Here is a 24,611-nt window from a genome sequence, read left to right on the forward strand (position 1 = left end):
TTTTGTGGGGTGATACATTCTACTTTTGAGTAGAATGTATTATCTATGTACTATCTTCATAATGTGTCAGCATTTAAATTATTTTTCATACTAAACAAAACAACAAAGCCATTTTAACTATATTCTACTAACTGAGTCTGTGATGTTTTATTTCCTCATGAAAAGCAAATTTTTCTGCCAGAAATGTTGTAATATTCTACCTGATTACATTGCAAATCAATTCTTTTTAACAATTTTCTAAGACAGACTAAAATGCCATTGAGGTTTTTTGCAGATTAAACTGCCCAACGTTTCAGATCCAACTCAACTTACTACCACAAATATTCTGATGCACATAAACGCATCAGTATGAATATAGTATATACTGTATATATTACTATGAACTATGGCCATTATAATGTATAATGTGTTATTGTGCTACTTTAAATGCATTTTTCTCATACTTCATATGTTGAGAAGGATTTTGAATGCAGGACGTATCCTTGTATTTGAAATCGTAATATTTCTACATTTACCTAGAAGAAATATAGACATTTTGGGGGAAATTTGCTTATTAACTTATATCTTCTAACTCTTATAGATACCTCTGTATGAATGTTTGAATGTTATTATCATTCTCGTCTAAATCTCAGTTTAAGTAAATAAGCGTATTTTCCAAAATGTCAAATTACTCCTGACTAATTCATAACTGATAACTTAAGGATCTGATATTTACTCTGCCCCATGCTAGCCTAGTATGACAACAATAAGGGTTTAAATGTAAAATTCATCATAAATGGAACAGCTCTACTGACTCCCACCCTTTTAGTCTGATTTTATGGTGATATTAGGTTATTATATTGAGAGGTCCGGTGATATTGTTCATATGCGAACACTAATTTATATAAATGTGAAACCCTGCCCATCGACTTGCTCTTTTGATGGTGACACAAACAGGCTGAGTAAGCTGATTTACTGTACTCTGAATAACCGGACAGCAACCAGCCACTCTCTGCTGAACAAGTCCAGACACACATTTTCACTCTCTCAGAAAGTTGACTGAAACACACAATATCAATTGTCATGAACTCATAACGCTGCGTGTGGGTGTGTGTCCGCATGCGTATGGGAGATGGTACGTGGGACAATAAGGGTTGTATCGACTTGCATCATGTCCGCACTTGCATCACTGCCACCATGTGTGTTGTGTGAATGTCACAACAGCCCCTGCTTTTCTCCTCACCTTACCCCCTCCCCCGACGCCACTGTGAGAACACCTCACCCCCTTGATTCCCAGACGTGGACACGCCCAATAAACAGACTCACCACCAATCTAACCACACACTTCCCATATGCAAATTACACTCAGTGTTGTCTTTAAAAGAAGGTTAACTGTCACTTCTCGAATATATATCAACAAACTTTACTTGTCTATCCGTCCATCTCTTCTCCAATCCTGCAGATTAAGATGCAGCTTGATAAACTGCATAAAAGGAAATTCAATGATACCGTTTGAAGGGCCATCTTTACTTTAGAATTTACCCCACCTTTGACATTACAATATATAGATACAGCTCTTTGGGACAATATAGAAGCAAATGCTCTTGGCATATTTTCAGTGTAACTTAAATATACTTCAATAGATGCCCTGTAATACCAGATTGCCCAACCAAAGAAACTGTGCAAAAATTTCATTTTTTGTGATATTTTTCAGAGAAATTCCTGGCCTGGTTAGTTTAAACATTGATAAAAGCAAATTTAATCAGCCGACATGATTCCCAGGATCACAATATTCTTAACAGTCTAAATTTGCATACGGATTCCTGTCACAAAAGCAAATACAGTATTTATATAGGTGTTTTAATGTCTCCTTCCAGGCAACGCTTTGGCTGTTGACTTTAAGGTACCTAACCCTAACCCTAACCCTAACCTTGACCCTAACCATAACCATAACCATAACTGTTGCCTTATCAGCTTCAAGGCAGTGCTGCAACCATTGACTTCAAGGCAACTAACCCCAACCATAACCCCAACCATAACCCCAACCATAACCCTAACCCTAATCATAACCATTGCCTAATCCTGGGAGGAGACGGTGGGGGCTTAAAACACTGTTAAACATTTATTTAATCCACAACCAATGTGTATCTCACACTTGATACCGATAACTTGTTGTGTCACTCCTCATGACAGGTAGCAGTCAACTCTTTCAATTCAAATCAGAAAGGAATGTGTGAAGATCTGACACAGATTAATCCTACTTTCTCTAATCTGGAAAGATAATACAGTCATTTACCGGCGGTCTTCAGGAGATGTGTCCTGAAAGGAGAACTGTGTGACAATTTTAGTGAGTAAATCATAACTCAGACTTTCTTCAGATAACGTCAGTTTTCATCATAGAGAAATCCCTGTACTTACAATATACCGGACATGATGATTTCACAATAAACAACAGCACTGAGTTGTACTGTGTGTACAAATAATGTAACTAATAAGCAAATATAAAGACATTGCATTATCATTTATCAACTGGTATAAGAACTATTTAGGCTGTGTTATATGAATACAATGCTTGGTGTCTCTCAGAATAAGAAAATAATTTAGGGCTTCAATTTGCAACAGTTAATCTCATCATTGACTAGTAGCTGTTGCAGCAACCGTGTGAGTCAGCAGTCATACAATTAAAAGATCATTTGTCATTCTGTAACACACCTGTAGGAGTTAAACAGCGGTGCATACACTCATTTCTTCTAGCTTTGCGGCTGAATATGATGTACTATTATCAGCCTTGTGGCTGTATTCTCTCATTACACCTATGCTTATAAGAACTTGTATACACACTGCAGGCTGGTGCTGCATAGGTCTGTGTGTGTGTGTGTGTGTGTGTGTATCTGTTTGCATCTATCTGTTGTTTCCTGTTGCCTATATTGTGCTGTCAGTCACATTTATGTGTATTTTCCTTATATGTGCCTGCATTGCCAATCCGTTTGGGACAATAAACTTAATTAGCTATTCAGTTTCACAATATTAGATTAGATAAGACTTTGTTCATCCCAAAATGGGGAAATTCACTTTGAAACACACATATGATTGTGAAGTTGGTAAAAGCACATCAAAACCGCACACGTCGCGCACCAGTTTTTCCCATTTTACAACAGAAAAGACAACACTTCCCATCTGAGCTGTGGAGAGCCTGATAATGTCCTGGATGTCTTTGGGTCGTCAGTGACATAATGAAACCCGAGACAGCCTGTTTGAAATGCTAATCAACTGATCTTCCCCAGCACTGTGAACTGCATCCTTCATTTGTTTCATCTCAAAAGCTACATGTACAATAGCTGTGCACGACTTTGATCGTGTTTGGTTGTTGACGGTCACTCTAAAGTCATTACGTCCATGATGACGCTGACAGCATACAATAGAAAGACGTGTATCTGGTAATGCTTTGGATGACCCAGGTGTATATTAAACCCTTAGAAAGTAAAATCAAAGTGTGAACTGCAAAATGAGCAAAGGCTTGTGATTGTCCGCTGTTGACCGGATTTGCAAGTGTTGGAGGCTGTTTGCATATTAACCTCCATGTGTGTTACTCCACTTCAGCAGATTAACGACAGCACACTGTTGACTGTGGGACAGAAATAATCGTTGTTGCCTCCAGGCGCAGTCACAGTCAGGAACTGGGACAATTCTTACTGGCATTGCTTGACACCGAAACTGACAGTTTATGTTTTGACAGAAATAATGGGAGTTGTTTTTTTTATCAATAGACCTGCACAGTTGATGTGACTGACAGTTCTCTTTTGTTATTCCAATGAACCATATAAATGATGTACATAAGAAATAGAGAAATAGTTCAATGGTAAAATGTTCAATTAACATGTTTTTTTCAGCTCTGTTGGGTAAAATATTAAGTTGGCAATAAATAAGTGGCAAAATGTTTGGTCATTTCTGCCTTCAATCTTTATTTTGAACTCATATGATAATATTATAAATCTTAATGTCACACACACACACACCCACACACACACACACCCACACACACACACACACACACACACACACACACACACACACACACACATGCACGAATGGGGAAACACAACAATAATACAGAGTTTTTTGTCTGTGTGAAAGATGCCCTGCCAAGTCTTCCCCAAAGCATAACTGTTCAAACTGCCAATATGGGTGGCCGAGAAGCAGCAGCAGTGAGCCAATAGGCTTTGTCCTGGGCCAGGTAGACCTGTCGGTGCACCTGCTGATTCCCAGGCCTCCTTGCCAATCTTCGACTACAGTGAAACCCAGCGAGAGTGAAACTGGCTGTGAGCCAGAGGAATAGCTGGTTGACTTCTCCTCACACAAGCGCTAAAAACGGAGGATCCTGGGAGGAGGACCAGCCCTGTGTCGAGATGAGAAAAATAGATGACTAACCATGAGAAGAGAAAAAGAGGAGGAGGGACAGTTCTCTGCACTCCTGGGAACCTAAAACCTGTCTGACACCGCATTCACAATTGCTCAATGAGTATGACTGCACAACCTGAATGTCTATGCGTCTGTGTTTGTGTCACGTGTTAACGAGTGTATAACCACGTGTATTTTAGATCGGGACTGTTTCATATTTGATATTGTTTGTAATAATGTGAAGGACCTTGCAAAGTGTGTGTCCTTTAAACAAAAGATGCTAAACACCTTTGAGTGGAAAAGAGTCATAAATTAGACATGGCCCCCGGGTGTCATGGGGTGCTCTGGCCTGGGGCTGCTGCCTTTCAAGATGTTAATAACCGTGGAGCTCCTGACCTTCACCTGTCCTCATACAAAGCTGAACATGCCTTGCTTTCTGTAAAACACAGGGACAAAATGTAAAGCAACGGCAACAGGATTAACCTTTTGATTAACAGCAGAGATGGCGAAAGTACTCACTCCTGTACTCAACTAGAAGTACAGATTCTCGTGTTAAAAAACACTTAAGTATAAGTAGAAGTACTGATTTAATTTGTTTCTTTAGTAACAAAGTACAGGTTTGGGAATGTACTTAAAGTATAAAAGTAAAAGTAGCCTTACATGAAAGTGTATGTATTTGAAAATGAACTGACAGCTTGCAAATCTTTGACCATGGAGTGCTAATCATAAGCTGTTTTCTTAAAATGTTTTCTTCATTTTCAACCATTTCGACGTTATTATGCTAACGTTACCACCATCAAGCCGCAAGGATTTGCCACAGAATCTGTCGAGTCGTCTTATAGTGATACGAATATTCCTGTCCAATTAGATTCAATTAAAATGATTTGAAACTAAAGTAAGCAGCCAATTTTGTAAAATGTATGAGTAGAAAGTACTGATATTTCTGTTAAAAATGTAAGGAACAAAAGTAAAAAGACAGCACAAAAATAAATAGTAAAGTAAAATTATATGAAAAATCTACTTGTGTACAGTAACAGAGTACTTCCCGTCTCTGATCAACATCGTGTTTCACAGTGTTCCCTCGGCTCCTTCTGAACAACTGAGGGCTAGATGCCTGTTCATACTTATACGGTCATTCCAGCTAATTCTGAATTTATTTTTACTTTTGTAATTGTGTTACATAACTTCTCTCTGCCATGATAACGTCACACTCACCATATAAATTGCCGAGATTTAAGTAACATGGCTGCAACAAGTCAGTCAACTCAACTCAGTCTGATGCATAAAGAAACACAAGCGGACAAGTTGTAAACATTTGGAAGTCAAATGGAACATAAGCACACCTGAAATGTTGAAAATCATCCCTCATTCCACTGAAAAACAGTTTGCATGGAACTACAGCAGGCATAGCCCGTCAAGGTTGAACCTGTAAATTGTGATGGGTAATAAACCCACAAATAAACTGGGTTAAAATGGGGCTTGTGTGATCTGGTAAATAATACATTATTATTACTAATAGGAAAAATGACCAAAACATAAAAAATTAGACCCATGTTGGTAATGAAAGGGTGATTAGCACTGGTTAGGGTTAAGCCATTGGTTCCTCATTGTTAAGGGGAAACTCAAAAAATGGGACAAAACCGAAAATATTCCTTAAACCTGCATTAGCTGTAAACATGGGCAGTGGGGGGGAGACAATATTGGCATTAATTTGAATTCATAAAAACATTCGTAAGGGGGGTTATTGGGGCCTTTGGTCATTACAAAGCTTGGCTATGTTCACCAGCTAGTCTCTAGCTTGGCTAAAAATCTCCACAGAGCTAAGGGGAACTACGGAGTGATCATTTGTTGTGTGTTCATCCCCACAAGCACCCCCTTTCCCCTTAAACATCATTTAACCCACCCACTGTTAATATTAAAATATTGACAGGAGCGGCTTTAAATCCCTTTATACATATGATATCCCTCTTGGATGAAGGTGTCATGGCTGGCACCAACTGGTCCCTGAGGGTCAAATAGAAGTTCCTCATTGGTCCAATTGCATCAGCGGCGGTGACGGATGACAACACATTGGCTCCTCTCAGGGACATCTCCATACGAGGTCATTAGGCGGAGACGAAGGATGTCCCACTTTAATCCATTGATAACCGCCACTCAAACAGAACCCTGACACACGGCTGCATGATGGACGGCACACTGACTAATGGCAAACAGATTGCTGATGTCTTGTGGGGAGTGTGTGTTTTTTTGTCCTCTAGCTCATCTGTGACTCATCCACCCTCCACTGAACAAATGACAGCTCCACAAGTGTTTTATAACCCCTCTTTATATCTCTCTTTGTCATGTTCATTTTACATTGCTGTCCAAAGAATCCTCTGTTCATGTATTTTTTTCTAATTTAGGCTAAAAACAGAACATAGCTTTTCATTGTCACACCTTTCAGACAAATGTAAATAATGTTGACAAGTTTCATAAACAATGTGCCCACTCCATTGTTGTGATAAACCAGCACATTGCCATTGTTTCTTCTAAATCAGTGAATTTGACACTCTCTCAGGTCTATGGCCTTTCAAATCAGACAAAGCCATCAGTCACAGCATGGCCCTGCCAAACCCCATCAGCAGTCATGTGGTTTGCATTAGAATTGGTCGAGCCGAGCCACAGCTGGAGGCTGGAGGTTACTTATCATATCCTTGCTCCGATAGAAGGTTGAGGAAAAGTACCCTCAGTGCTGATGAGGATTATTCAAACTCCCTGCAGAGAACGGTGCACCCTGCTTTTTTAGGGCTTCTTTTTTTATTTAAAAGAATTCCCTGAGTGTAAAGCAGTCCCTATCAGACTCGATATGCGATCGGTTTTGAATGGCAAGCCAACCGTTCTAAAAATACACATAACACAGAAGCTATACTTTGCACTTTGTTTATTTGCATCACATTACTCCCACGTGTTAAAAAACACACACAGGTTAGAGAAGGAGATGATAAATCGAGATTATACAAAATGTAACAAAACACATGTGGAGTATATTAATGCATTTTAAAATCCATGTCTTATCTTATATTTCATTTACACACATTTGACAAATGACCTGTTTTAACAAACAGAATAGCATATATATTAAGCTGACTTCCACAAGAAGTATTAGTAAAGCCTATCCCTGGCTCGGGTCGCTCGTATCTCCATCAGATATCTCTGCACTCGAGAGCAAAATCTATATCTGATTTTCTTTGGCACGTACATCACAGACACAATGCTTTGAATAAGTGTATTACCTTTCACTTACATTCAAGCAGAGGCTGTTTAGCGTCCTCTAACTCTGTACAGACTATCGGCTATTAAGGAGATAAGGAGTGTATTGAGCATGTAAACAAAGAGGGGGGAATTTAAAAAGCCAGGCTGACGGTAGTGGTGGGAGGATCCGCAGGTGGGAGGAAGTCAAGACTCCTGCAGTGCTTGTTTTCAGATGCAGATTAAAGAGAGGCAGAGACAAAAAGCCAAAGGTTACCGCTCCCATGCAACCTTTCACCTCAGACAAGAGAATTCACAAAAGGTTCCTGTGCCAATCCGAGAATTAAGACACGCACTTGTTTCTGATTTGTCACAACTCTCATCCTGCTGTGTTGCCACAAATGCTCAAATCGGTTGTTACAATTCCAATTAAAAGAGAAGTGTCAGAGGCGATACGATGTTCAGTTGATTAGCTGGAACGGTGAGAAAAAACTAGCCCGAAGCAGCCAGGGGAGCTTTCACAAACACACACACACACACACACACACACACACACACACACACACACACACAGGTGAGAATGTGGCACCTCGCGATGCAATCTGAACTTGCAGCTGCTGCATATAAATAGGCTGGTGTAGCCAGACAGCAAGAATACAACAGAGAAGTGGCTAACGCCCATCAGCTTCAACGGAGCCCGGGACACTTTCTGTTTCTCTCTCGCCTGCATTAAAGGCTACAGCTGGTAACAAAGCTCAGCATGCAAATACACAACATTTCCATGATGGCCTGTGCTCACTCTCTGTGACTGTACGTTGATATGTTCCTTTAAAGGCTAAATTCACTACCCTTCTTCTCTCAAGTGGCTCACCAGTGATGCATACACATTAAAGCATACACACACTTTGATTCAATATGCAACATGGTTTTTTTTCTATCGCCCTGTAACAGTCAAACATTTGAATTAAATGTAAACAACATCTCCGTCTGCTGGAGTGTGAAACAAGACCCATAATCCTCTCTGCTGCCTCCACAGGGGTTAGTTTCCAATGCTCACTGTGATGTTTTGTTTCCCCGTGCACCATTTGGCATCCCTGAGTAAAAAGAGCCAAATACTTAACAGGGAAGAAATGCATAACTGCCACAGATCAGAACTGGGACAACAAAAGCAAAGGATTAAAATAAATTAAAGTTTAGTCCACAACCCACAGGGTTAGCAGTCTGTTTATGAGTTCAGATGAAGCAGAAGAACTTCTTCCAGCTGCACCTTGAGAAAGCTTTAGTGCGTCTGTCAGAAAATCTCCTCTTCTTTGTCTTGCGGGTTTTGTTTTTAATGGCAGCAAAGATGGCCGCATCAAACGCCTCCTTCAAGTTCTTTTGCGTGAGTGACGAACACTCGACATAGTCTGTAGCCCTGATCTTCTCCGCCATGCTCCGGGCCCGGGAGTTCAGAATAGGTTTGACATTAGATCTGTCCAGGTTGATGAGAACGTTCACGTCCAGCAACAGGTCCGACTGAGTGCCAACAAGAATGATGGGCGAGGACGGATTATGAGCCCGGATCTCCGGAACCCACTTCTTGGTGATGTTGTGAAACGAGGTGGGGTTGACCATGCTGAAGCACAGGAGGAAGACGTCCGTGTGGGCATAGGACAGAGCTCTGAATCCATCAAACTCTTCCTGAAAGGATCATGAAGACAGAGAGATAAGGTTAGTGTCAATCAAACTATATGCAGGCATTAGGAATAAGTGAAAGAGAATGACTCACTAAAGTGTCAGGCATAGATGATCTATTAACATTCAGGGTGAAACCCTGTCACTGAGTCACACATTGGATGAAGCTAGTGTACCTTTAAAGCTAATTTCTCATAGCATTACAAAAATCTGTATATTATATTAGGAATGGTGGTTTCTTATATATAAGAATTTGGTACTACAACAAAAACACAAAAAAATCCCCTATAAAAAAACACACACTGGAATTTGTCTACATAATTTCTTTTTGACAAAAAACAAACAAAAAACTAATGGTCTTACCTGTCCAGCAGTGTCCAGAAGCTGAACTTTAACTGGAGATCCTTCTACTTGGACCTGACCTGTTGAAAACCAGTGACAGGAACCAGTCAGTATCATTATTATTAGTTCACTTTATATATTTGAAAGAAAGAAAATACTTCCAAAATTAAAATTGGACATAAAGTACATAACACGCACACATTAAAACGTAACATATTGGCTACAACTGTTAAGTTAAACCCTTCAAATGACGGTGTTATGTGTCAGTAAACACTGAACCGAATCAAACACACCAGCATTCATGCAAATTATTCAAAATTCTATTCTTTTAATTAATTTGTATTTAGCCTAAAAGTGATTCTTAAAATTAAAAAAAGAAATAAGTCCACAATCACTAACCAGAGAAGACATCAAAGCCAGTCTGTTGGTATTCTGTGGGGTATCCATTGGAGGTGTAGCTGACAATCATGCTGGTCTTCCCGACGGCTCCGTCCCCGACCAGCATACAGCTGATGAGCCCGGGCTCCAGCTCGTCTTCCCGGGTCAGCCCGCAATCGGAAGGGACTCGGGATTCGTGGTAAAAGTAATCCATTCGAGGTGGCATGTCGAGCCGCACATAAAACTTGGGAATGCAGACTCGCCTCCTTCCTGGTCTCTGGCTGAGAGACTACTGAGTCCGCTTGGTGGAGTCTGTCACACACCACCGGGCTGCCTATCCGGTTGGGACTGACGGGCGACACGTGTGGGGCCGGACGTTTTTTAGGGGAGGTTTGCGCTACGTGTTGCGATTCGCATTCGCATACACACCCACGTGAAAAGAAAGAAAGAGATAGGTAGATGGATGAAAGTATATGTGTTCTCCTGTAGCCTACTGATCATTTGCAACGTGCTGTACATAGACATGGCCTATAGTCTACATCCAGAACAGATGCCTTCAGATACATTTCTATTTTGATTTTTTTTTACTTACGTTATCGTGATTTATCTGTATATCTGTTGTTGTTTTTTTCCATTAGTATTTTATGATAAACGTACAACCTATTTTCGTTTATAGCCTATATTTGATTACAATTTTACAGCTTTGTTTATATGCTAAATTTCTTTATTTAGACCTGTATTTATTGTACCTACATTTTATTTTAGCCTGAATGGATGCCAGCCGAAAGAAAGATATTTAGCCTATAAACAAAGCTGCAAACTTGTAATCAAATATATATATATATATATATATATATATATATATATATATATATATATATATATATATTCTAGTCACATATAATGTGACTAGAATCTGAGTATGACAAGTCAGGCAAAAATTTGTATTGGTTTGAGTTGAATTCAAATAAGCATAGATAGATAGATAGATAGATATATAGATAGATAGATAGATAGATAGATAGATAGATAGAGACTACATAAGAACATATTTTGGAATGAAGTAAAAAGACTACATGTCCTCTACAATCAATGATAACATTTGCCAACTCTATTGTGTACCAAAACTACTAAGTGTAAAAGTATTGTAACTAAGGCACATAGGGGTTTATTTAGCCTATAATCATTTTTTTAATGCTATCAAATTTTCATGGGAACGAAGGAAGTCTGGACGCACTGCGGCTGCGCCCCCTAGCGCCTAAAACAAACACTACACCAAATGTTATCACATGATTCCGTGTGTCACCTGATCATCCGAATACACCCTGTGTTGTCTAGTCGGAAGCTACGCTAGCTGATATGGTAGCATAAATGTTTGAAATTTCATGTATGCACGTTCGCTGCAGCGTAACATATTATAGCTACTCCATATCTTGCTTCTGAATTTAGACGCATGCGTAGAGAGGAAGTACGCTCGTGTGCCCTTAACCGGTAGAAGTTGTTTTAGCTAGCTAACGTTAGCTGTTTAGCTAGCCATGGCGTCCTAGGATTGTTTCTTCGCCAGTCATTATATCCGTAGAGCATTCATTTACAGGAAGTTAAATAAGGTGGGACTGTAAAATCATAGAACCATGGCTTCAATTCTTGATGAATACGAGGACTCGCAGAACACCAGGCAAAGTGCGCAGCAGCACAGCCGCTTATCGACGGCCAACATCGGGATAACCCATTCAGGTAGACAGGTCGCTGTTTAAGGATGCTCTAACGTTATTATTACTTTTCAAGGAATGTTAAAGCACACACCTTAAATATTGCAGTCATTTGGTTGAAGTGCCTTCGCTGACATTACGCTGTGCTTCTCTCTAATGTTAGGTTTTGTGAATGTGAGACTTGAGGAAGAGAAACCCATATTCAATAAGCAGAGGATCGATTTTACACCGCCTGAGAAGATAAACCATCTTGTTGTCTGCAACAATCAGCTATGCATGAGTCTGGGAAAGGACACCCTGCTGAGGCAAATGACACTATCATAAGCTCTTAAAACGCTGTTAATGGTCACCAGTGTTTGTATGGTTGTGATTGGATTAGTTTGACCTAATGGCTTTTCTTGTCTGTGATTTGTACTCATCTCTTGTTAGCTGTTGTTTATTGCAGCCTCTCAGTGTTTTGTTATTACTGATACCAGATGCTGATACTGATGTTTCCTGTTCTGTTCTGTACAGGATTGATCTGGCCAAGCCAGATCAACCCAATCAGATTGAATTGGGAAGAAAAGATGAAAGTAAAGTGCACAGACTGTTCCTGGACCCCACCGGTGAGGAAAAAAACACCCACAATGCTTTTTCAAAACATTGCCCATCAACTTTAGTTAGATAACTTATGCACACATAATGTATTGTGATTGTACTTTCTTTGAGTCTGCCTTTAATCTATTGTTATCTGAAGATGTGTATAGTCCTTTTTTATTGTATATTGCAGAGGTGTCCAAATTCTTTCATATGCAGGGCCAAAATGTAAAAAGGATGGAAGGCCACATTCAAAAATAAATTTTGATATTGAAGAATAACATCATTCTTGCCATTTTCTGTAGACAAAACGTATTTGTGTAATTTTAATGGGAAGTTTGCCAGCACTGTGTTTTACATTGCAGTTAAACTTAGATTACGTACTTTTTAACTGCACAAAATGTACTTTTTGCTGTCATTACTTTTAAATAAAGAAGAGAATAAGCATGAGCATGTCAAATCCATGGCGGGCCAAAACAAAGAGAGCCTGGTCCAAACTGGGCCCACGGGCCCCAAGTTGGGCGGCCTTGGTACTGTGATTGCTGCTAGGCATTCTACATGACACAAGTTTTTTTTAAATTCTTATCAAGTACATTTGAATGAATAAAATGTCTGAGAGACTGCAGAAACACCTCAAGCCCTGAAGATATATGCCACTAGATAATGTATAAGATTACTGTGGCAGTATCATGGTTATGCCTCATTAACAGCAGCAGCTGTATCCTCATACATGTTTTCCCATCGCAGGCTCCCATCTGCTGATCTGCCTGAGCACCAGTGAGTGTCTGTACCTTAACAGGAACACGCAGAAGGTGCGCAGTCTGTCGCGCTGGAGAGGCCACCTCATCGAGAGCGTGGGCTGGAACAAGCTGCTGGGCAGTGAGACCAACACAGGACCCATCCTGGTGGGCAGCAGTCAAGGCAATATCTTTGAGGCTGAGATCTCTGCCACTGAAGGCAGCCTGTTCAACACCAATCCAGATCAATACTTCAGACAGGTCAGAGCATGTGTGCCAATCCCATATTTGCAGTGTTTAGGGTGTGTTATTTATTTTTGTTTTGTGTGTATATATATATATATATACACTATGTTTAGTGGAACTGTTAGGTTGGTGTATGCTACTGTAGAAAACACTGACCTACACCTTTTATTTCTTCCACTTGGCATGCAACTGCACAGTAATATTGTCTTCCTGAGACAGGTCCACTCTGTGGATGAGGATGGGAAGCCTACACCAGTCTGCTGCCTGGAGGTGGAGCGGGGCCTGGAGAACAAGTACTTCATCATCGCCACCACCCGCAAACGCCTGTTCCAGTTTGTGGGTAAGGTGGCTGAGGGGTCCGAGCAGCAAGGCTTCAGCTCTATCTTCAGCCAGAACCAGGACCTGCTTCCCAGTTTCCAGGAGTTCCCAGCCAACATGGGCTACAGCGAGATCACCTTCTACACCTCCAAGCTCCGGACCTGCCCTAAGGCTTTCGCCTGGATGATGGGTAATGGAGTTCTTTATGGTCAGCTGGACTATGTCAGGCCTGATTCCCTGCTGAGTGATGTGCAGGTAAATATCATTGTATGTGAGCATGTTTATCTTTTAATAGGTGTTCTTCTTTAGAAGCTCAAAGTAATGTCTCACAATAATGTTTAGTTCTACCCGCTCCACATTCTCCGCTGTCTTTGCCTTTATGTGTCACATACTTTCTCCGTATTTTCCCCTCTACTATGAAACAGGTATGGGACTACACCCCGGACATCGACCTTAGTCTAAACAAGCCCATCTCCATTGTGCTGACGCAGTTCCACTTTTTGCTGCTGCTCCATGACCGAGTGAAAGCCATCTGTACTCTGAACGGACAGGTAGTGTATGAGGATGTGTTCCCAGATAAATTTGGCACCCTCAAGAAGATGATCAAGGACCCAGTTGGTGGGTTGGTGTGGATCTACACTGAGAGGGCAGTTTTCCGGTACCACATCCAGCGCGAGGCCAGGGACGTGTGGCAGATGTACATGAGCATGACTAAATTTGACCTGGCCAAGGAGTACTGCCGTGACCGGCCCGAGTGCATGGACATGGTGCTGGCCAAGGAGGCCGAGCACTGCTTCCAGAACAAGCGCTACATTGAGAGTGCCAAGTGCTATGCGCTGACACAGAACTACTTTGAAGAGATAGCACTCAAGTTCATCGAAGCCAAACAAGAGGAAGCGCTAAAGGAGTTCTTACTGAAGAAACTGAATAATTTGAAAGAGAGTGAAAGAACGCAGATAACCTTGCTGGTCACTTGGCTAGCCGAGCTCTACCTCAATCGGCTCGGCCAGCTGGAGAGCGATGGTAACAGCGTCATCTTACACGAGACCCGTGATGAGTTTCGCCAATTCTTAAGCAGCGCCAAGCATAAGGAGTGTTTGTACAACAACCGCAGCACCATCTATGACCTGCTGGCCAGCCACGGCAACGTGGACGACATGGTTTACTTCTCAGTCGTCATGCAGGACTATGAGAGAGTCATATCCCACTACTGCCAACATGACAACTACAGCGCTGCCCTGGACGTGCTTTCCAAGCACTGTGATGAAAAGCTTTTTTACAAGTTCTCTCCCGTCCTCATGCAGCACATTCCCAAAAAAGTGGTTGATGCGTGGATTCAGATGGGCAAGCGGCTGGACCCGAAGAAACTCATCCCAGCTCTGATGAACTACAGCCAGATGGGCAGCAGCCAGCAGATCAGTGAAACCATCCGCTACATGGAGTTCTGTGTGTACGAGCTGACCGTGACAGAGGAGGCCATCCATAACTACCTGCTGTCTCTCTATGCCAAGTACAAGCAGGACTCTTTGCTGTGGTATCTGGAGCAGGCAGGTACACACGCCTCAGAGATCCACTATGACTTGAAGTACGCCCTCAGGCTGTGTGCGGAAAATGGCTACCTGCGTGCCTGTGTCCTGGTTTATAGGATTATGGAACTGTATGAGGAGGCAGTGGATCTTGCTTTACAAGTAAGCATTGCATGTGAATAAATACTATTCAGACACAAAACATTGCATTACTTTACATGTCATTTGGCCAACACTTTTATCCAAAGCAACCTACAATTTATATATATATATATATATATATATATATATATGTATGTCAAAGGTCACACTCCTCTGGAGCAACTATTGATTAATTGTCTTGCTCAGAGATACATTGGCTGTGGGAATCGAACTCAGATGTTCCACAACAAAAGCATTTGGCATAGCCACTGCCCCGTCACCACCCACAACACATTATCTAAATCATCCAGCCATTGTGGCATATGTATTTTCATAATTGTATATGAATATTTCACCCGATTAATATCCCCAAAAAATCCTGTCATTATCCATCTTTGACAGAATTTGACAATTTGACACTGACTTGCACTACGTTTATCGTCCGTAGGTAGATGTAGACTTGGCCAAGTCATGTGCGGACCTGCCTGAAGATGACGAGGAGCTGAGGAAAAAGCTTTGGCTGAAGATCGCCCGGCATGTGGTGCAGGAGGAAAAAGATGTGAAGAAAGCCATGAACTGTCTGTCCAGCTGCAACCTGCTCAAGATCGAAGACATCCTGCCCTTCTTCCCAGACTTTGTCACCATTGACCATTTTAAGGTCTGTAACAAAGTATTTCCTTTCTCCTCTTTAGTAAAAGTAACAAATAAACATCAAATAAATTATCCAATAAAAGTTGTAGTTTTTTTCTCCATTTCATTGACAACTTGGGTGTTACCTACAGTGGATGAAAGTATGTTCATTGTATGGTTAAAATACAAACACAAAATATAGTATATTTCTTCAAAATGTTGTGCTTTATCCTCTGTGCACTCTGGTTACTCAGGAGGCCATCTGCAGCTCCCTGGAGGAGTACAACCAGCACATCGAGGAGCTGAAGCAGGAAATGGAGGAGGCCACGGAGAGCGCTAAACGCATCAGAGAAGACATCCAGGAAATGAGGAACAAATATGGCGTAGTGGATTCCCAAGAGAAGTGTGCTTCTTGTGACTTCCCATTGCTCAACAGGCCCTTCTATCTGTTCCTATGTGGACACATGTTCCACTATGACTGCCTGTTCCAGGTAACTCCCCAAGGCTGCTTAATACCGCTTTTTTAACGTCAGTATGTTCTCTGTTTAGTAACTATCATATCAGTATCATGTTTGTAACTTACCTCAAATTATGCATTTTAAAGATGCCTAAACTATGTGTGTGCGTAGTCATAATTCCTGTGTGTCCCTTTTTTTCTTCTGCCTTCTAGGAGGTAACCCCTCACCTGACGGTCTATAAGCAGAGTCGTCTGGAGGAGCTGCAGAAAAAGCTGGCCGCGACCACGCAATCGTCCAAGTCATCCCACCGCCTGGCACCCAAGGACGAAGGAGACACTTCCAGCCTGGGAAAGGGCAATGCCGGCATAAGCCGCGAGCAGATAAAATCAGACATGGATGACATCATTGCGTCCGAATGCGTGTACTGCGGCGAACTGATGATCAAGTCCATCGACAAGCCTTTCATTGATCCACAGAAATTTGAGGAGGAAAAATCCAGCTGGCTATGAATGAGGCCTCTCAATGTGAAAAGACACAAGATGAGCCCATCATCTTATACGTCAGTGAAAACTGCACCATCCGTAGGACTGACCTATTCAGTGGATACATACATTCTCCTGATTGCCTGTAGGGTCTAATTTGAAACACGCATCAGCTTCAGTTGCTATCTACAGATTACACTTATTTTGTTGGCCGTACTTGAAGCTAAGTTAAAAACCTTTGCACTTTGTATGGGAACGTCTAGTGAAATGTGGACGTTGTGGGCAATGATACAAGATGATGTAGTGATGTAAAATATTGGCAGGGTCTTACAGTGCAAACAATGTGCCTGAACCTGTGATTATAATGGCCGAAGAGAATTCAGTCAGAATCTGATATAACTGCACTATTCATCTAAATTATGATCTTGTCTTGCGTATTGGGAACATAATCTGTATGTGTCTCCTTAGCTCAGTCCAACCACTCCACTCAAATCTGTGTTCATATTACAGTTAATGTGGGGGCAGATTATCTGTCAACTGGTATTACATAGATTAACCATTTTGCAATTTAATTGTGCCATGTTAAAGCTCATCAATTAGGATAAACTGGTTGTTCTTGCAGTTTGACATGTAATAAATATGTAACAAGTGATTTTAACAATCAGCTGGACTGAGATAAATCTATACCCTTTATCACAATTCCTTGGAATGGCACCTACAGCTCAGTGAGCAATAAACACCTGAAGCAGGACATGAACAAGATCATACTCACGCTGCGTAAAAGAAACATGTAAGCTGTGGTTTAACAGGAAGATTTAAATTAAGGCCAATGTGACGCCAAGCATCGTTTGAATCCAAACCAGACACATTATGAACATTGTGTGTGTATCACATAATCATTACCATTATATAAGTTACAACAAACGTGTTTTACATTTAAAACAAGTATACTATTTTGAAATAATCCTAGAGTTCTCTTTGAACGCTTTACATCAGAATGTTTTTTCTATAGTTATATAGTCACATTTTACTCTGGGTTTCCCAACTGCCTCGCCATACCTAAAACGGAGTTCCCGTACGATGACGTCGGACGTCGCTCGGTAATCTTCGTAGTGAACAGACGCGGTTAATCGAAGTCGGAATTAAGTCGATGCGTTTGTTTTAGTTGTGCTTATACGGCCGAAAATGATATACACTGTAGCCGTGTACCTTACAAAATTATGAAAAGCTACCGCTGGGGTTTCTTTGCACAGTCATATCTTCTGAGACATCGATGAGCGAGCGTCCCTCTCTCTGCGATTGATTAAAATGCCTGCTTCTTGCTGTACCCTCGCCATGGCGTCGTGTCTCTGCTCTCTCAGTAACAGAAAGTGGCCGCCTCTCTGCTGTTGCTGCCGACTCAAAGCTCACAGACTCGCTCGGCGCCTCAAACCGCCATTTTGGAGTCAGAGAACCGAGAGTCGGCAGCAACGAAGAGAGAGACGAAAAGGGGGACACGGGGCCGAGGTGAGAGACTCCATAGTGGTTGTTATGGCGAAGGAGCAATGGGGGAAGATGGCCGGGAGGGAAAAAGAATTAAAACATGGGGATCATTCGTTCACCAGGCAACCGAGTCTCCGCTCGTGTCCGCAACAAGGGTACGGGAGGCGCGGGCAACGGGCCTTACTATCTCCGCATCGCCACTAGCCTGTTAAAAAAATGCTATTAAACCAATATCAGATCTTAATACATTGTTAAGGCAGCAGGGAGGTGGTGGCCTTAAAGAGACAGAGCCGATTTGAATACTTCAAATAAATGGTGTTTGATCAGCTTATAATGAAAAGCTAACGTTACATTAGAAAAGCGATAGCCTAGGTAGCAAAGGCTAACATTAGATGTTTAGGAAAACAACTAACCACGCTAATTAATGTGTATGGTGTGTCTTTACGTTGCCTTAACAAGTAAGCTGTCAGTGTGCGTGTATACAAGCACCTTGACCCCTTACTATCATTGATCTGAAGCAATGCTGCTTGTGCTTACACAGCAAGGCAGCTAACGGTCGTTAGCCTGCAAGCTGCAACCAATCCAAGGTTAGCTAGTAGCCCTGGCTAACGCTAGCTTGGATTTGCTAGCTAGCTGGCTAATAATAATATAACTACGGGAGAGCAAAAGCAGTCGCATATAATTTATAGTAACACAACATTCAGTTTATCTTCATTTAAAAAAGAGGACCACATTATTGCTTGGCTTTAGTTCTTGTCATTCTCTCACACGCGAGACTGCGAAGTTGCCCCAGAAAGTGAAGTGAATAGGTAATGAGTAGTAATTACAGAGGACAGCTTTAACGTTACCACACCATCGTCACTATTAGAACATTCAATTGCACGCTATAAAATGAAAAAAACAAAACATGAAATGAGAACTCAGACAATGGGATAATACTTTGAAAAGTCACATGTATATCGAAATTGGTTAAATCAAACTTATTCAGTCTGAGCCTTTGATGAACTGAAGGGACTGATATGAACGTAGCATGCAATATGTTATATAAAGAGGAAAGCAACTCTAACAGCCAGTGCATTTCTTCAATTAGAAGTTAACATTATAAACATGATAGCTTATCATGTACAGTTTAAATACATAATAATGTTGCAGGAGCTGTTGTTTCCTTTATTTTAATTAATTTTTAGACCTTTGTAAACTATATTATATTGTGTATAAGGTTCCTTAAAAATCATGAGCATTCACATGTCACTATTGCACAGAACACAACATGTGAAAGAGCAGTTCATCAAACACGTTGTTGTCATGTGGATATCACATGTTTGTGACTGTGGGCTTTTTGTTTTGTAGTGGATTTCCATCATTGATCATTAATCTTGGAATCAAGAACAATGGTTTTCCTTACTGAAAAGGTAGGTCCACTTTTGCTCAATGAACTATCTGCTAGTACAATACTAACTAAAGTTTGAGATTTAGGCAGTGATTGAGTGTTGTGGAACCAGGCAAGAAGGAAAAGGAGTTTTCAGACTATCTGGGAAAATCTGGATTGGGAAAATAAAAGCAAAACCCGGCCACATTTTATGAACCTCTCGTAACCATTTATAAGTCCCTTAGATACATTAAAACAGCCAAGCAAAACTCATCCCATAGTAGACTGTGTCCTGTGCCGCTCATTCTGACCTTGAGCCATCTGCCCATCCCTTTCATTTTATCTTCTCTGTGCTTCTCTACCTTTAGTAAAAGTTGCTGCCCTGCTGGGCAGAGGTGTCTGTGCTGCATGGCGTCAGGGCAGGGTGGCCGACTGGAGGCTGGGGCGTCAGGGAGCTCTGGCCTAGCCAAACCTCTCTACCTGCAGCGCTTGGAAAGATCCCTGAGGTTGGACAGCTTCCTGCGTCAGACTGCTGCCATCTTTAACGGAGACATAACCACAAGGTACAGGCAAAGTTGAGTCCGGGCGGGCATAGAATCAGCACTTTGAGACTTGGGTTTGTTCCTGAGAACATTCTCGGATCAGTTTCAGTAGGTGCTGCAATTTGAAGATGGCTCATGCGTGGATGGAGAGATTAGTTCTGCAAATGCAATTTTGTTGGTATGGAGTTGCAAGCTGAACCAATTGAAGTCAATTGAATTTAAAAACATCATGTGCATGGTAGCGATTTCCCATCGCTATCTGTAGACATCCAGTTAGATCAGGTCATTAGTACCTAATGTTCTCCCCCCAATGTTCCCGTTATGGATATCCCAACAGAACATTGGAGATGTGTGTATATATAGGATGCAATGAGTGAGCTTACAGCAACATACTTCTTGTGTTCTAGTGATGACAGTGATGACAGCGATGGTTCATTGGGGACAGGGCTAGCCATGGACCCCTCCGTCACTCAGCATACGGCTACGACCGTGAAGAGTGAGCCATGTGAGCAAGAGGACTGCTTGTCAGAGGGAAAGCCCCTCAATGGAATTCTGCTGCAGGGTAAAGGTAAGATACATACAGCAACACTGATATTAATGTTACTCACAGGTTACTACACAGCCTCACTGGTGTCATGAAGCTGTGACACCAGTGGAAGATCTAGTTCATGCACATTCATAGTGTGTTTTTTTTTTTTTGTCCCTCTGTCAACTCAGCAGACCAAAAGGCAGATAAAGCTAGCCTCTACAATTTCTCCAAGCTGAAGAAGAACCGAAAATGGCTCAAGGTTTTTTACTCCTTGTTCAGAACTTTTCACGTTCAACTACTTACTAACACACTACATATCTATATATATAAGTACCGGTACGCACACCCTCAGCATCCTTTAACCATATTCCCCCTGTGTCTTCTGCAGAGTATCCTGTTGAGTGACGACACCACAGACTCGGACACAGACTCAGATGACTCTGACTTCAGTTTATCTCGGGAGGAGCTGCACGACATGCTCAGGCTACATCGCTACACCAGGCAGCATCAGAGCAAGTTCCACTCCGACCGAGAGGTACACACACACACACACACACACACACACACACACACACACACACACACACACACACACACACACACACACACACACACTCAAACCTTGTAATATTAAGAGTATCTCTGGCATGTTTTTTTCACTGTGTTTTTTTCATCCCGTGTATATTTGTCCTGCAGCTTCACCAATATCAATACTACAGCACTGGACTCCTCTCTACTCATGACCCCTTCTATGAGCAACAGCGCCACCTACTGGGGCCGAAGAAGAAGAAAATCAAAGATGAGAAGAAATTCAAGGGTAAAGACAAAAAAAAAAAGAAATCTCTGACATCTGCCAAAATCTGACAATGGGGGGAAAAAGACTCAAATAATTACTGGAATAGTTGAAAGGTTTTCGTATTGATCATTCGCATGCTTTTTTTAGCCAAATTGAAAAAGGTGAAGAAAAAGAAGAAACGGGGAGAGGGAGAGTTTCTGGATGATGGGCGTCCTTATATCACCAAGATCTTCGCAAAGTTTTCCCACGATGCTCCGCTGCCCATAGTAAAGAAGAAACATCTCACCACTGAGCAGCTGAATGCACGGCGGCGGAAGGTCTGGCTCACCATCTCTAAGAAGGAGATTCCCAAGGTTTGTATGGACAACACTGATAAAAAGATGATCCAAAATTGGTGCTTCCAAAGGTTCTGTTTTTTGGTGAAATATTCAGCACCATTTAAAGCGGTCCTAATTATCCTGTTATTCCTATTTCACAGTCTTTCAAGCAGAAGACCTCTGCTAAGAACTTAGTATTGACCAATACTAAAAAGGTAAGAAGTTGTTTTAATGTATCCTCTGACCTGATTGGAACATGTTATTAGTCAATTATATCTTACCAACTGATATCCCCCTCCCTCTTTTTCATGTAATGTTTCTATATGCTTTGTAATTCCAGTGTTACTATGTTACTATTTTGTATAATTTCTTAACCCTCTGAGGACAAAAGACGCACTGGCGAGTCCAAGCGATGTTTGACAACACTTGACTAATCAAAAAGCAATATTAGAAAATTTCATTTCAGACATTTATTTACTCCGTTTGTAAACCCAAGACTTTTGTAAACTTGTTTCAAGCACCAACACTGAGCGTAGGTACGATTTCACAAGAGATTTGAGAAATTTCAAAAAGACTTCCAACAACTGACAAATTTCAACAACTGATGTTGCCTTTTATTATCTCTTTATACATTGCTCAAATTTGGGCATAACTAGACAGAAAGCTGAGTTTGTTCTGGACATTTTGACATTGGTTTCAGGTCATATGCAAAGACCTGTAAAAGGTGAATTCAAAAAGATATGTAAACATGCCCGTAGACCTCAGAGGTAGGCATGGACGATACGGCCTAATGTCCATAGAGCGATATACATCGCAGCTTCTTGCGATAACGATATATATCACCTTTATATAAATTATAAAAAAAAACATTCCAGAACAGGTCACATAGACCCTAAGGAAAGCCAAACTGCTAAATGTATTTTTTTTTTAAGAGAAAGTAACGCAGTATGTAGGTTTGAGAACATTTATTGTGGAAAACTGTAATTATACAACATATTGTTGCAGATAAATAAAATTCAAGTATACTAGTTGCAGAGACTTTAACAAACAAAAAGCTTAAAGTATTGGGTTTCTTTACTTTAGTGCAAACCATTCTAAAGGACCCTACACTTAGTTTAAATCCATTCAAATGAAAACATAATAAAGTGCAAAATGAAAGCACAATAATGTTTTTGGAATAAAGACACGTGCGGTATAAGGCACATACAGTATACATCAACTAAAGAAAATGTGTTAAAAGTATAAAAGTTTCTTTACAGTAGTGCCATGCCAAAGACAGTAAAAAATGCTAAAGAGTGAAAGAGCACACCTATACCTCCCCCCACCACACACACATACACACACTCATACACATACACACATACATACACACATACATACAGCCGTGTGTTCAGCGGGGAATTACGACGTCTGCGAACACCGGCTGCTAAGATTCCAATCGACCGTTATATAGGGAATTGTCAGGCTGGTGAAGGGCTCCGTGGTACGGCTCGACCACAGGTCCGTTGTAGCGGCTTAATCCCGAAACCAAGTCTAAATAATCGGGGTTGCACCGGTCTTCTTCACCAGCTCCTCCGTACCGCCTCAGCCATGTTTACTCAAGATGCCGATGATGCGTAGCAGCCGGTTGCAGCCGGTGGCTCTAAATTTTGCGGGTAGATTGCATCAACATGCATTATTGCAGTAGTGCACTATAATTAATATCTCTGTTGTAGGCCAATTTTGCATCATTTATATTGCATATCGTTTCTATCGCCCATCTCTACTCAGAGGGTTAATATGTAAAAACGAAAAAGGAAGGAGGTAAGTAAAGTGAACATGTTACTGGTAAACCGAACTGAAGGTTAATTGTAGATGAAGTACAGCATTGAACCTCCGTTCTTTTTGTCTCAGTTGGCTCATCAGTGCATGAGAGAGGTTCGGCGTGCAGCTATCCAGGCCCAGAAGAACTGTAAGGAGACGTTGCCCCGGGCTCGCCGGCTCACCAAGGAGATGATGCTTTACTGGAAGAAATACGACAAAGTGGAGAAGGAGCACAGGAAGAGGGCAGAGAAGGAGGCCCTGGAGCAACGGAAACTGGACGAAGAGATGAGAGAAGTAGGTGGAATGGAAATTCCAGCCTCATTTGGATTTTGCCTACAGACAATCTTTTTTTTGTATGGGATTATTTCCATCCATATAAGTTTTGTAAACATGAAAAAAAAAAGATTCAGAATACTTTCCACAATTCTGTTTTCTCTGCCTATCTCTGTCTCTCGCAGGCCAAGCGTCAGCAGCGTAAACTGAATTTCCTCATCACCCAGACAGAGCTGTATGCTCATTTCATGGGCGGTAAAGCCAGCATGGGGGGTCCAGAAGGAGGTACGTCTCAGGAGGAAATTCTGAGCAAGCTGGAAGACTCCGGGGCACACAGACAGATAGACATCGGAGGAGGTGTAATGGTCAACATGGGACAGGAGGACTATGGTATGAACAGCTCAGTCAAAATTGTTCTGTTATTGGAGCAGAGTCAGTTAGTAACTTAAACTCAGTATTGATTGTGGACATGTTTTATGTCTTACTAACCAGACATATATCAATATCAATCATTAAATGGCAAATGGGCCAGTTTTCATTATATTTATGCCCACCTCAGTTTCAATTCTCATTCACGTGTTTCCCTCCTCACAGTGTGTGTATGTATGTATGCACAGTATGTATGTGTGTGTGTATATATATTTATGTATGTATGTATGTATGTATGTATGTATGTGT

The 24,611-nt window shown here is 41.3% G+C and overlaps 3 protein-coding genes across 3 annotated transcripts in view; 2 read left to right on the forward strand and 1 right to left on the reverse strand.

Annotated features, from left to right (window-relative positions):
* Positions 1-8,539: 8,539 nt before the first annotated feature.
* Positions 8,540-10,362, reverse strand: rhov (ras homolog family member V). The gene is made up of 3 exons (XM_034900574.1): positions 10,021-10,362; positions 9,643-9,701; positions 8,540-9,285 (listed from the first exon to the last, which is right to left on the reverse strand). Exons 1-3 carry the CDS (start codon positions 10,223-10,225, stop codon positions 8,839-8,841), a joined length of 711 nt encoding a protein of 236 aa, XP_034756465.1. The 5' UTR covers positions 10,226-10,362; the 3' UTR covers positions 8,540-8,838.
* Positions 10,363-11,312: 950 nt separating this feature from the next.
* On the forward strand, positions 11,313-17,486 carry vps18 (VPS18 core subunit of CORVET and HOPS complexes). Its single transcript, XM_034900343.1, has 9 exons — positions 11,313-11,733; positions 11,872-12,013; positions 12,222-12,313; positions 13,032-13,282; positions 13,487-13,840; positions 14,011-15,273; positions 15,701-15,910; positions 16,137-16,373; positions 16,553-17,486. Exons 1-9 carry the CDS (start codon positions 11,631-11,633, stop codon positions 16,847-16,849), a joined length of 2,949 nt encoding a protein of 982 aa, XP_034756234.1. The 5' UTR covers positions 11,313-11,630; the 3' UTR covers positions 16,850-17,486.
* A 652-nt stretch (positions 17,487-18,138) lies between these two features.
* ino80 (INO80 complex ATPase subunit) overlaps positions 18,139-24,611 on the forward strand; it is a 42,305-nt gene continuing 35,832 nt past the window's right edge. The window contains exons 1-11 of the mRNA XM_034900783.1: positions 18,139-18,328; positions 19,655-19,716; positions 20,042-20,236; positions 20,623-20,783; positions 20,933-21,003; positions 21,133-21,279; positions 21,441-21,561; positions 21,688-21,893; positions 22,019-22,072; positions 23,751-23,954; positions 24,119-24,323. Of these exons, the coding sequence (XP_034756674.1) occupies positions 20,082-20,236; positions 20,623-20,783; positions 20,933-21,003; positions 21,133-21,279; positions 21,441-21,561; positions 21,688-21,893; positions 22,019-22,072; positions 23,751-23,954; positions 24,119-24,323 (1,324 nt within the window). The 5' untranslated portion in view covers positions 18,139-18,328; positions 19,655-19,716; positions 20,042-20,081. The remainder of the gene's footprint in view (positions 18,329-19,654; positions 19,717-20,041; positions 20,237-20,622; positions 20,784-20,932; positions 21,004-21,132; positions 21,280-21,440; positions 21,562-21,687; positions 21,894-22,018; positions 22,073-23,750; positions 23,955-24,118; positions 24,324-24,611) is intronic.

Source organism: Etheostoma cragini, chromosome 18, assembly GCF_013103735.1.
Source record: "Etheostoma cragini isolate CJK2018 chromosome 18, CSU_Ecrag_1.0, whole genome shotgun sequence".
NCBI classification, from domain to species: Eukaryota; Metazoa; Chordata; class Actinopteri; order Perciformes; family Percidae; genus Etheostoma; species Etheostoma cragini.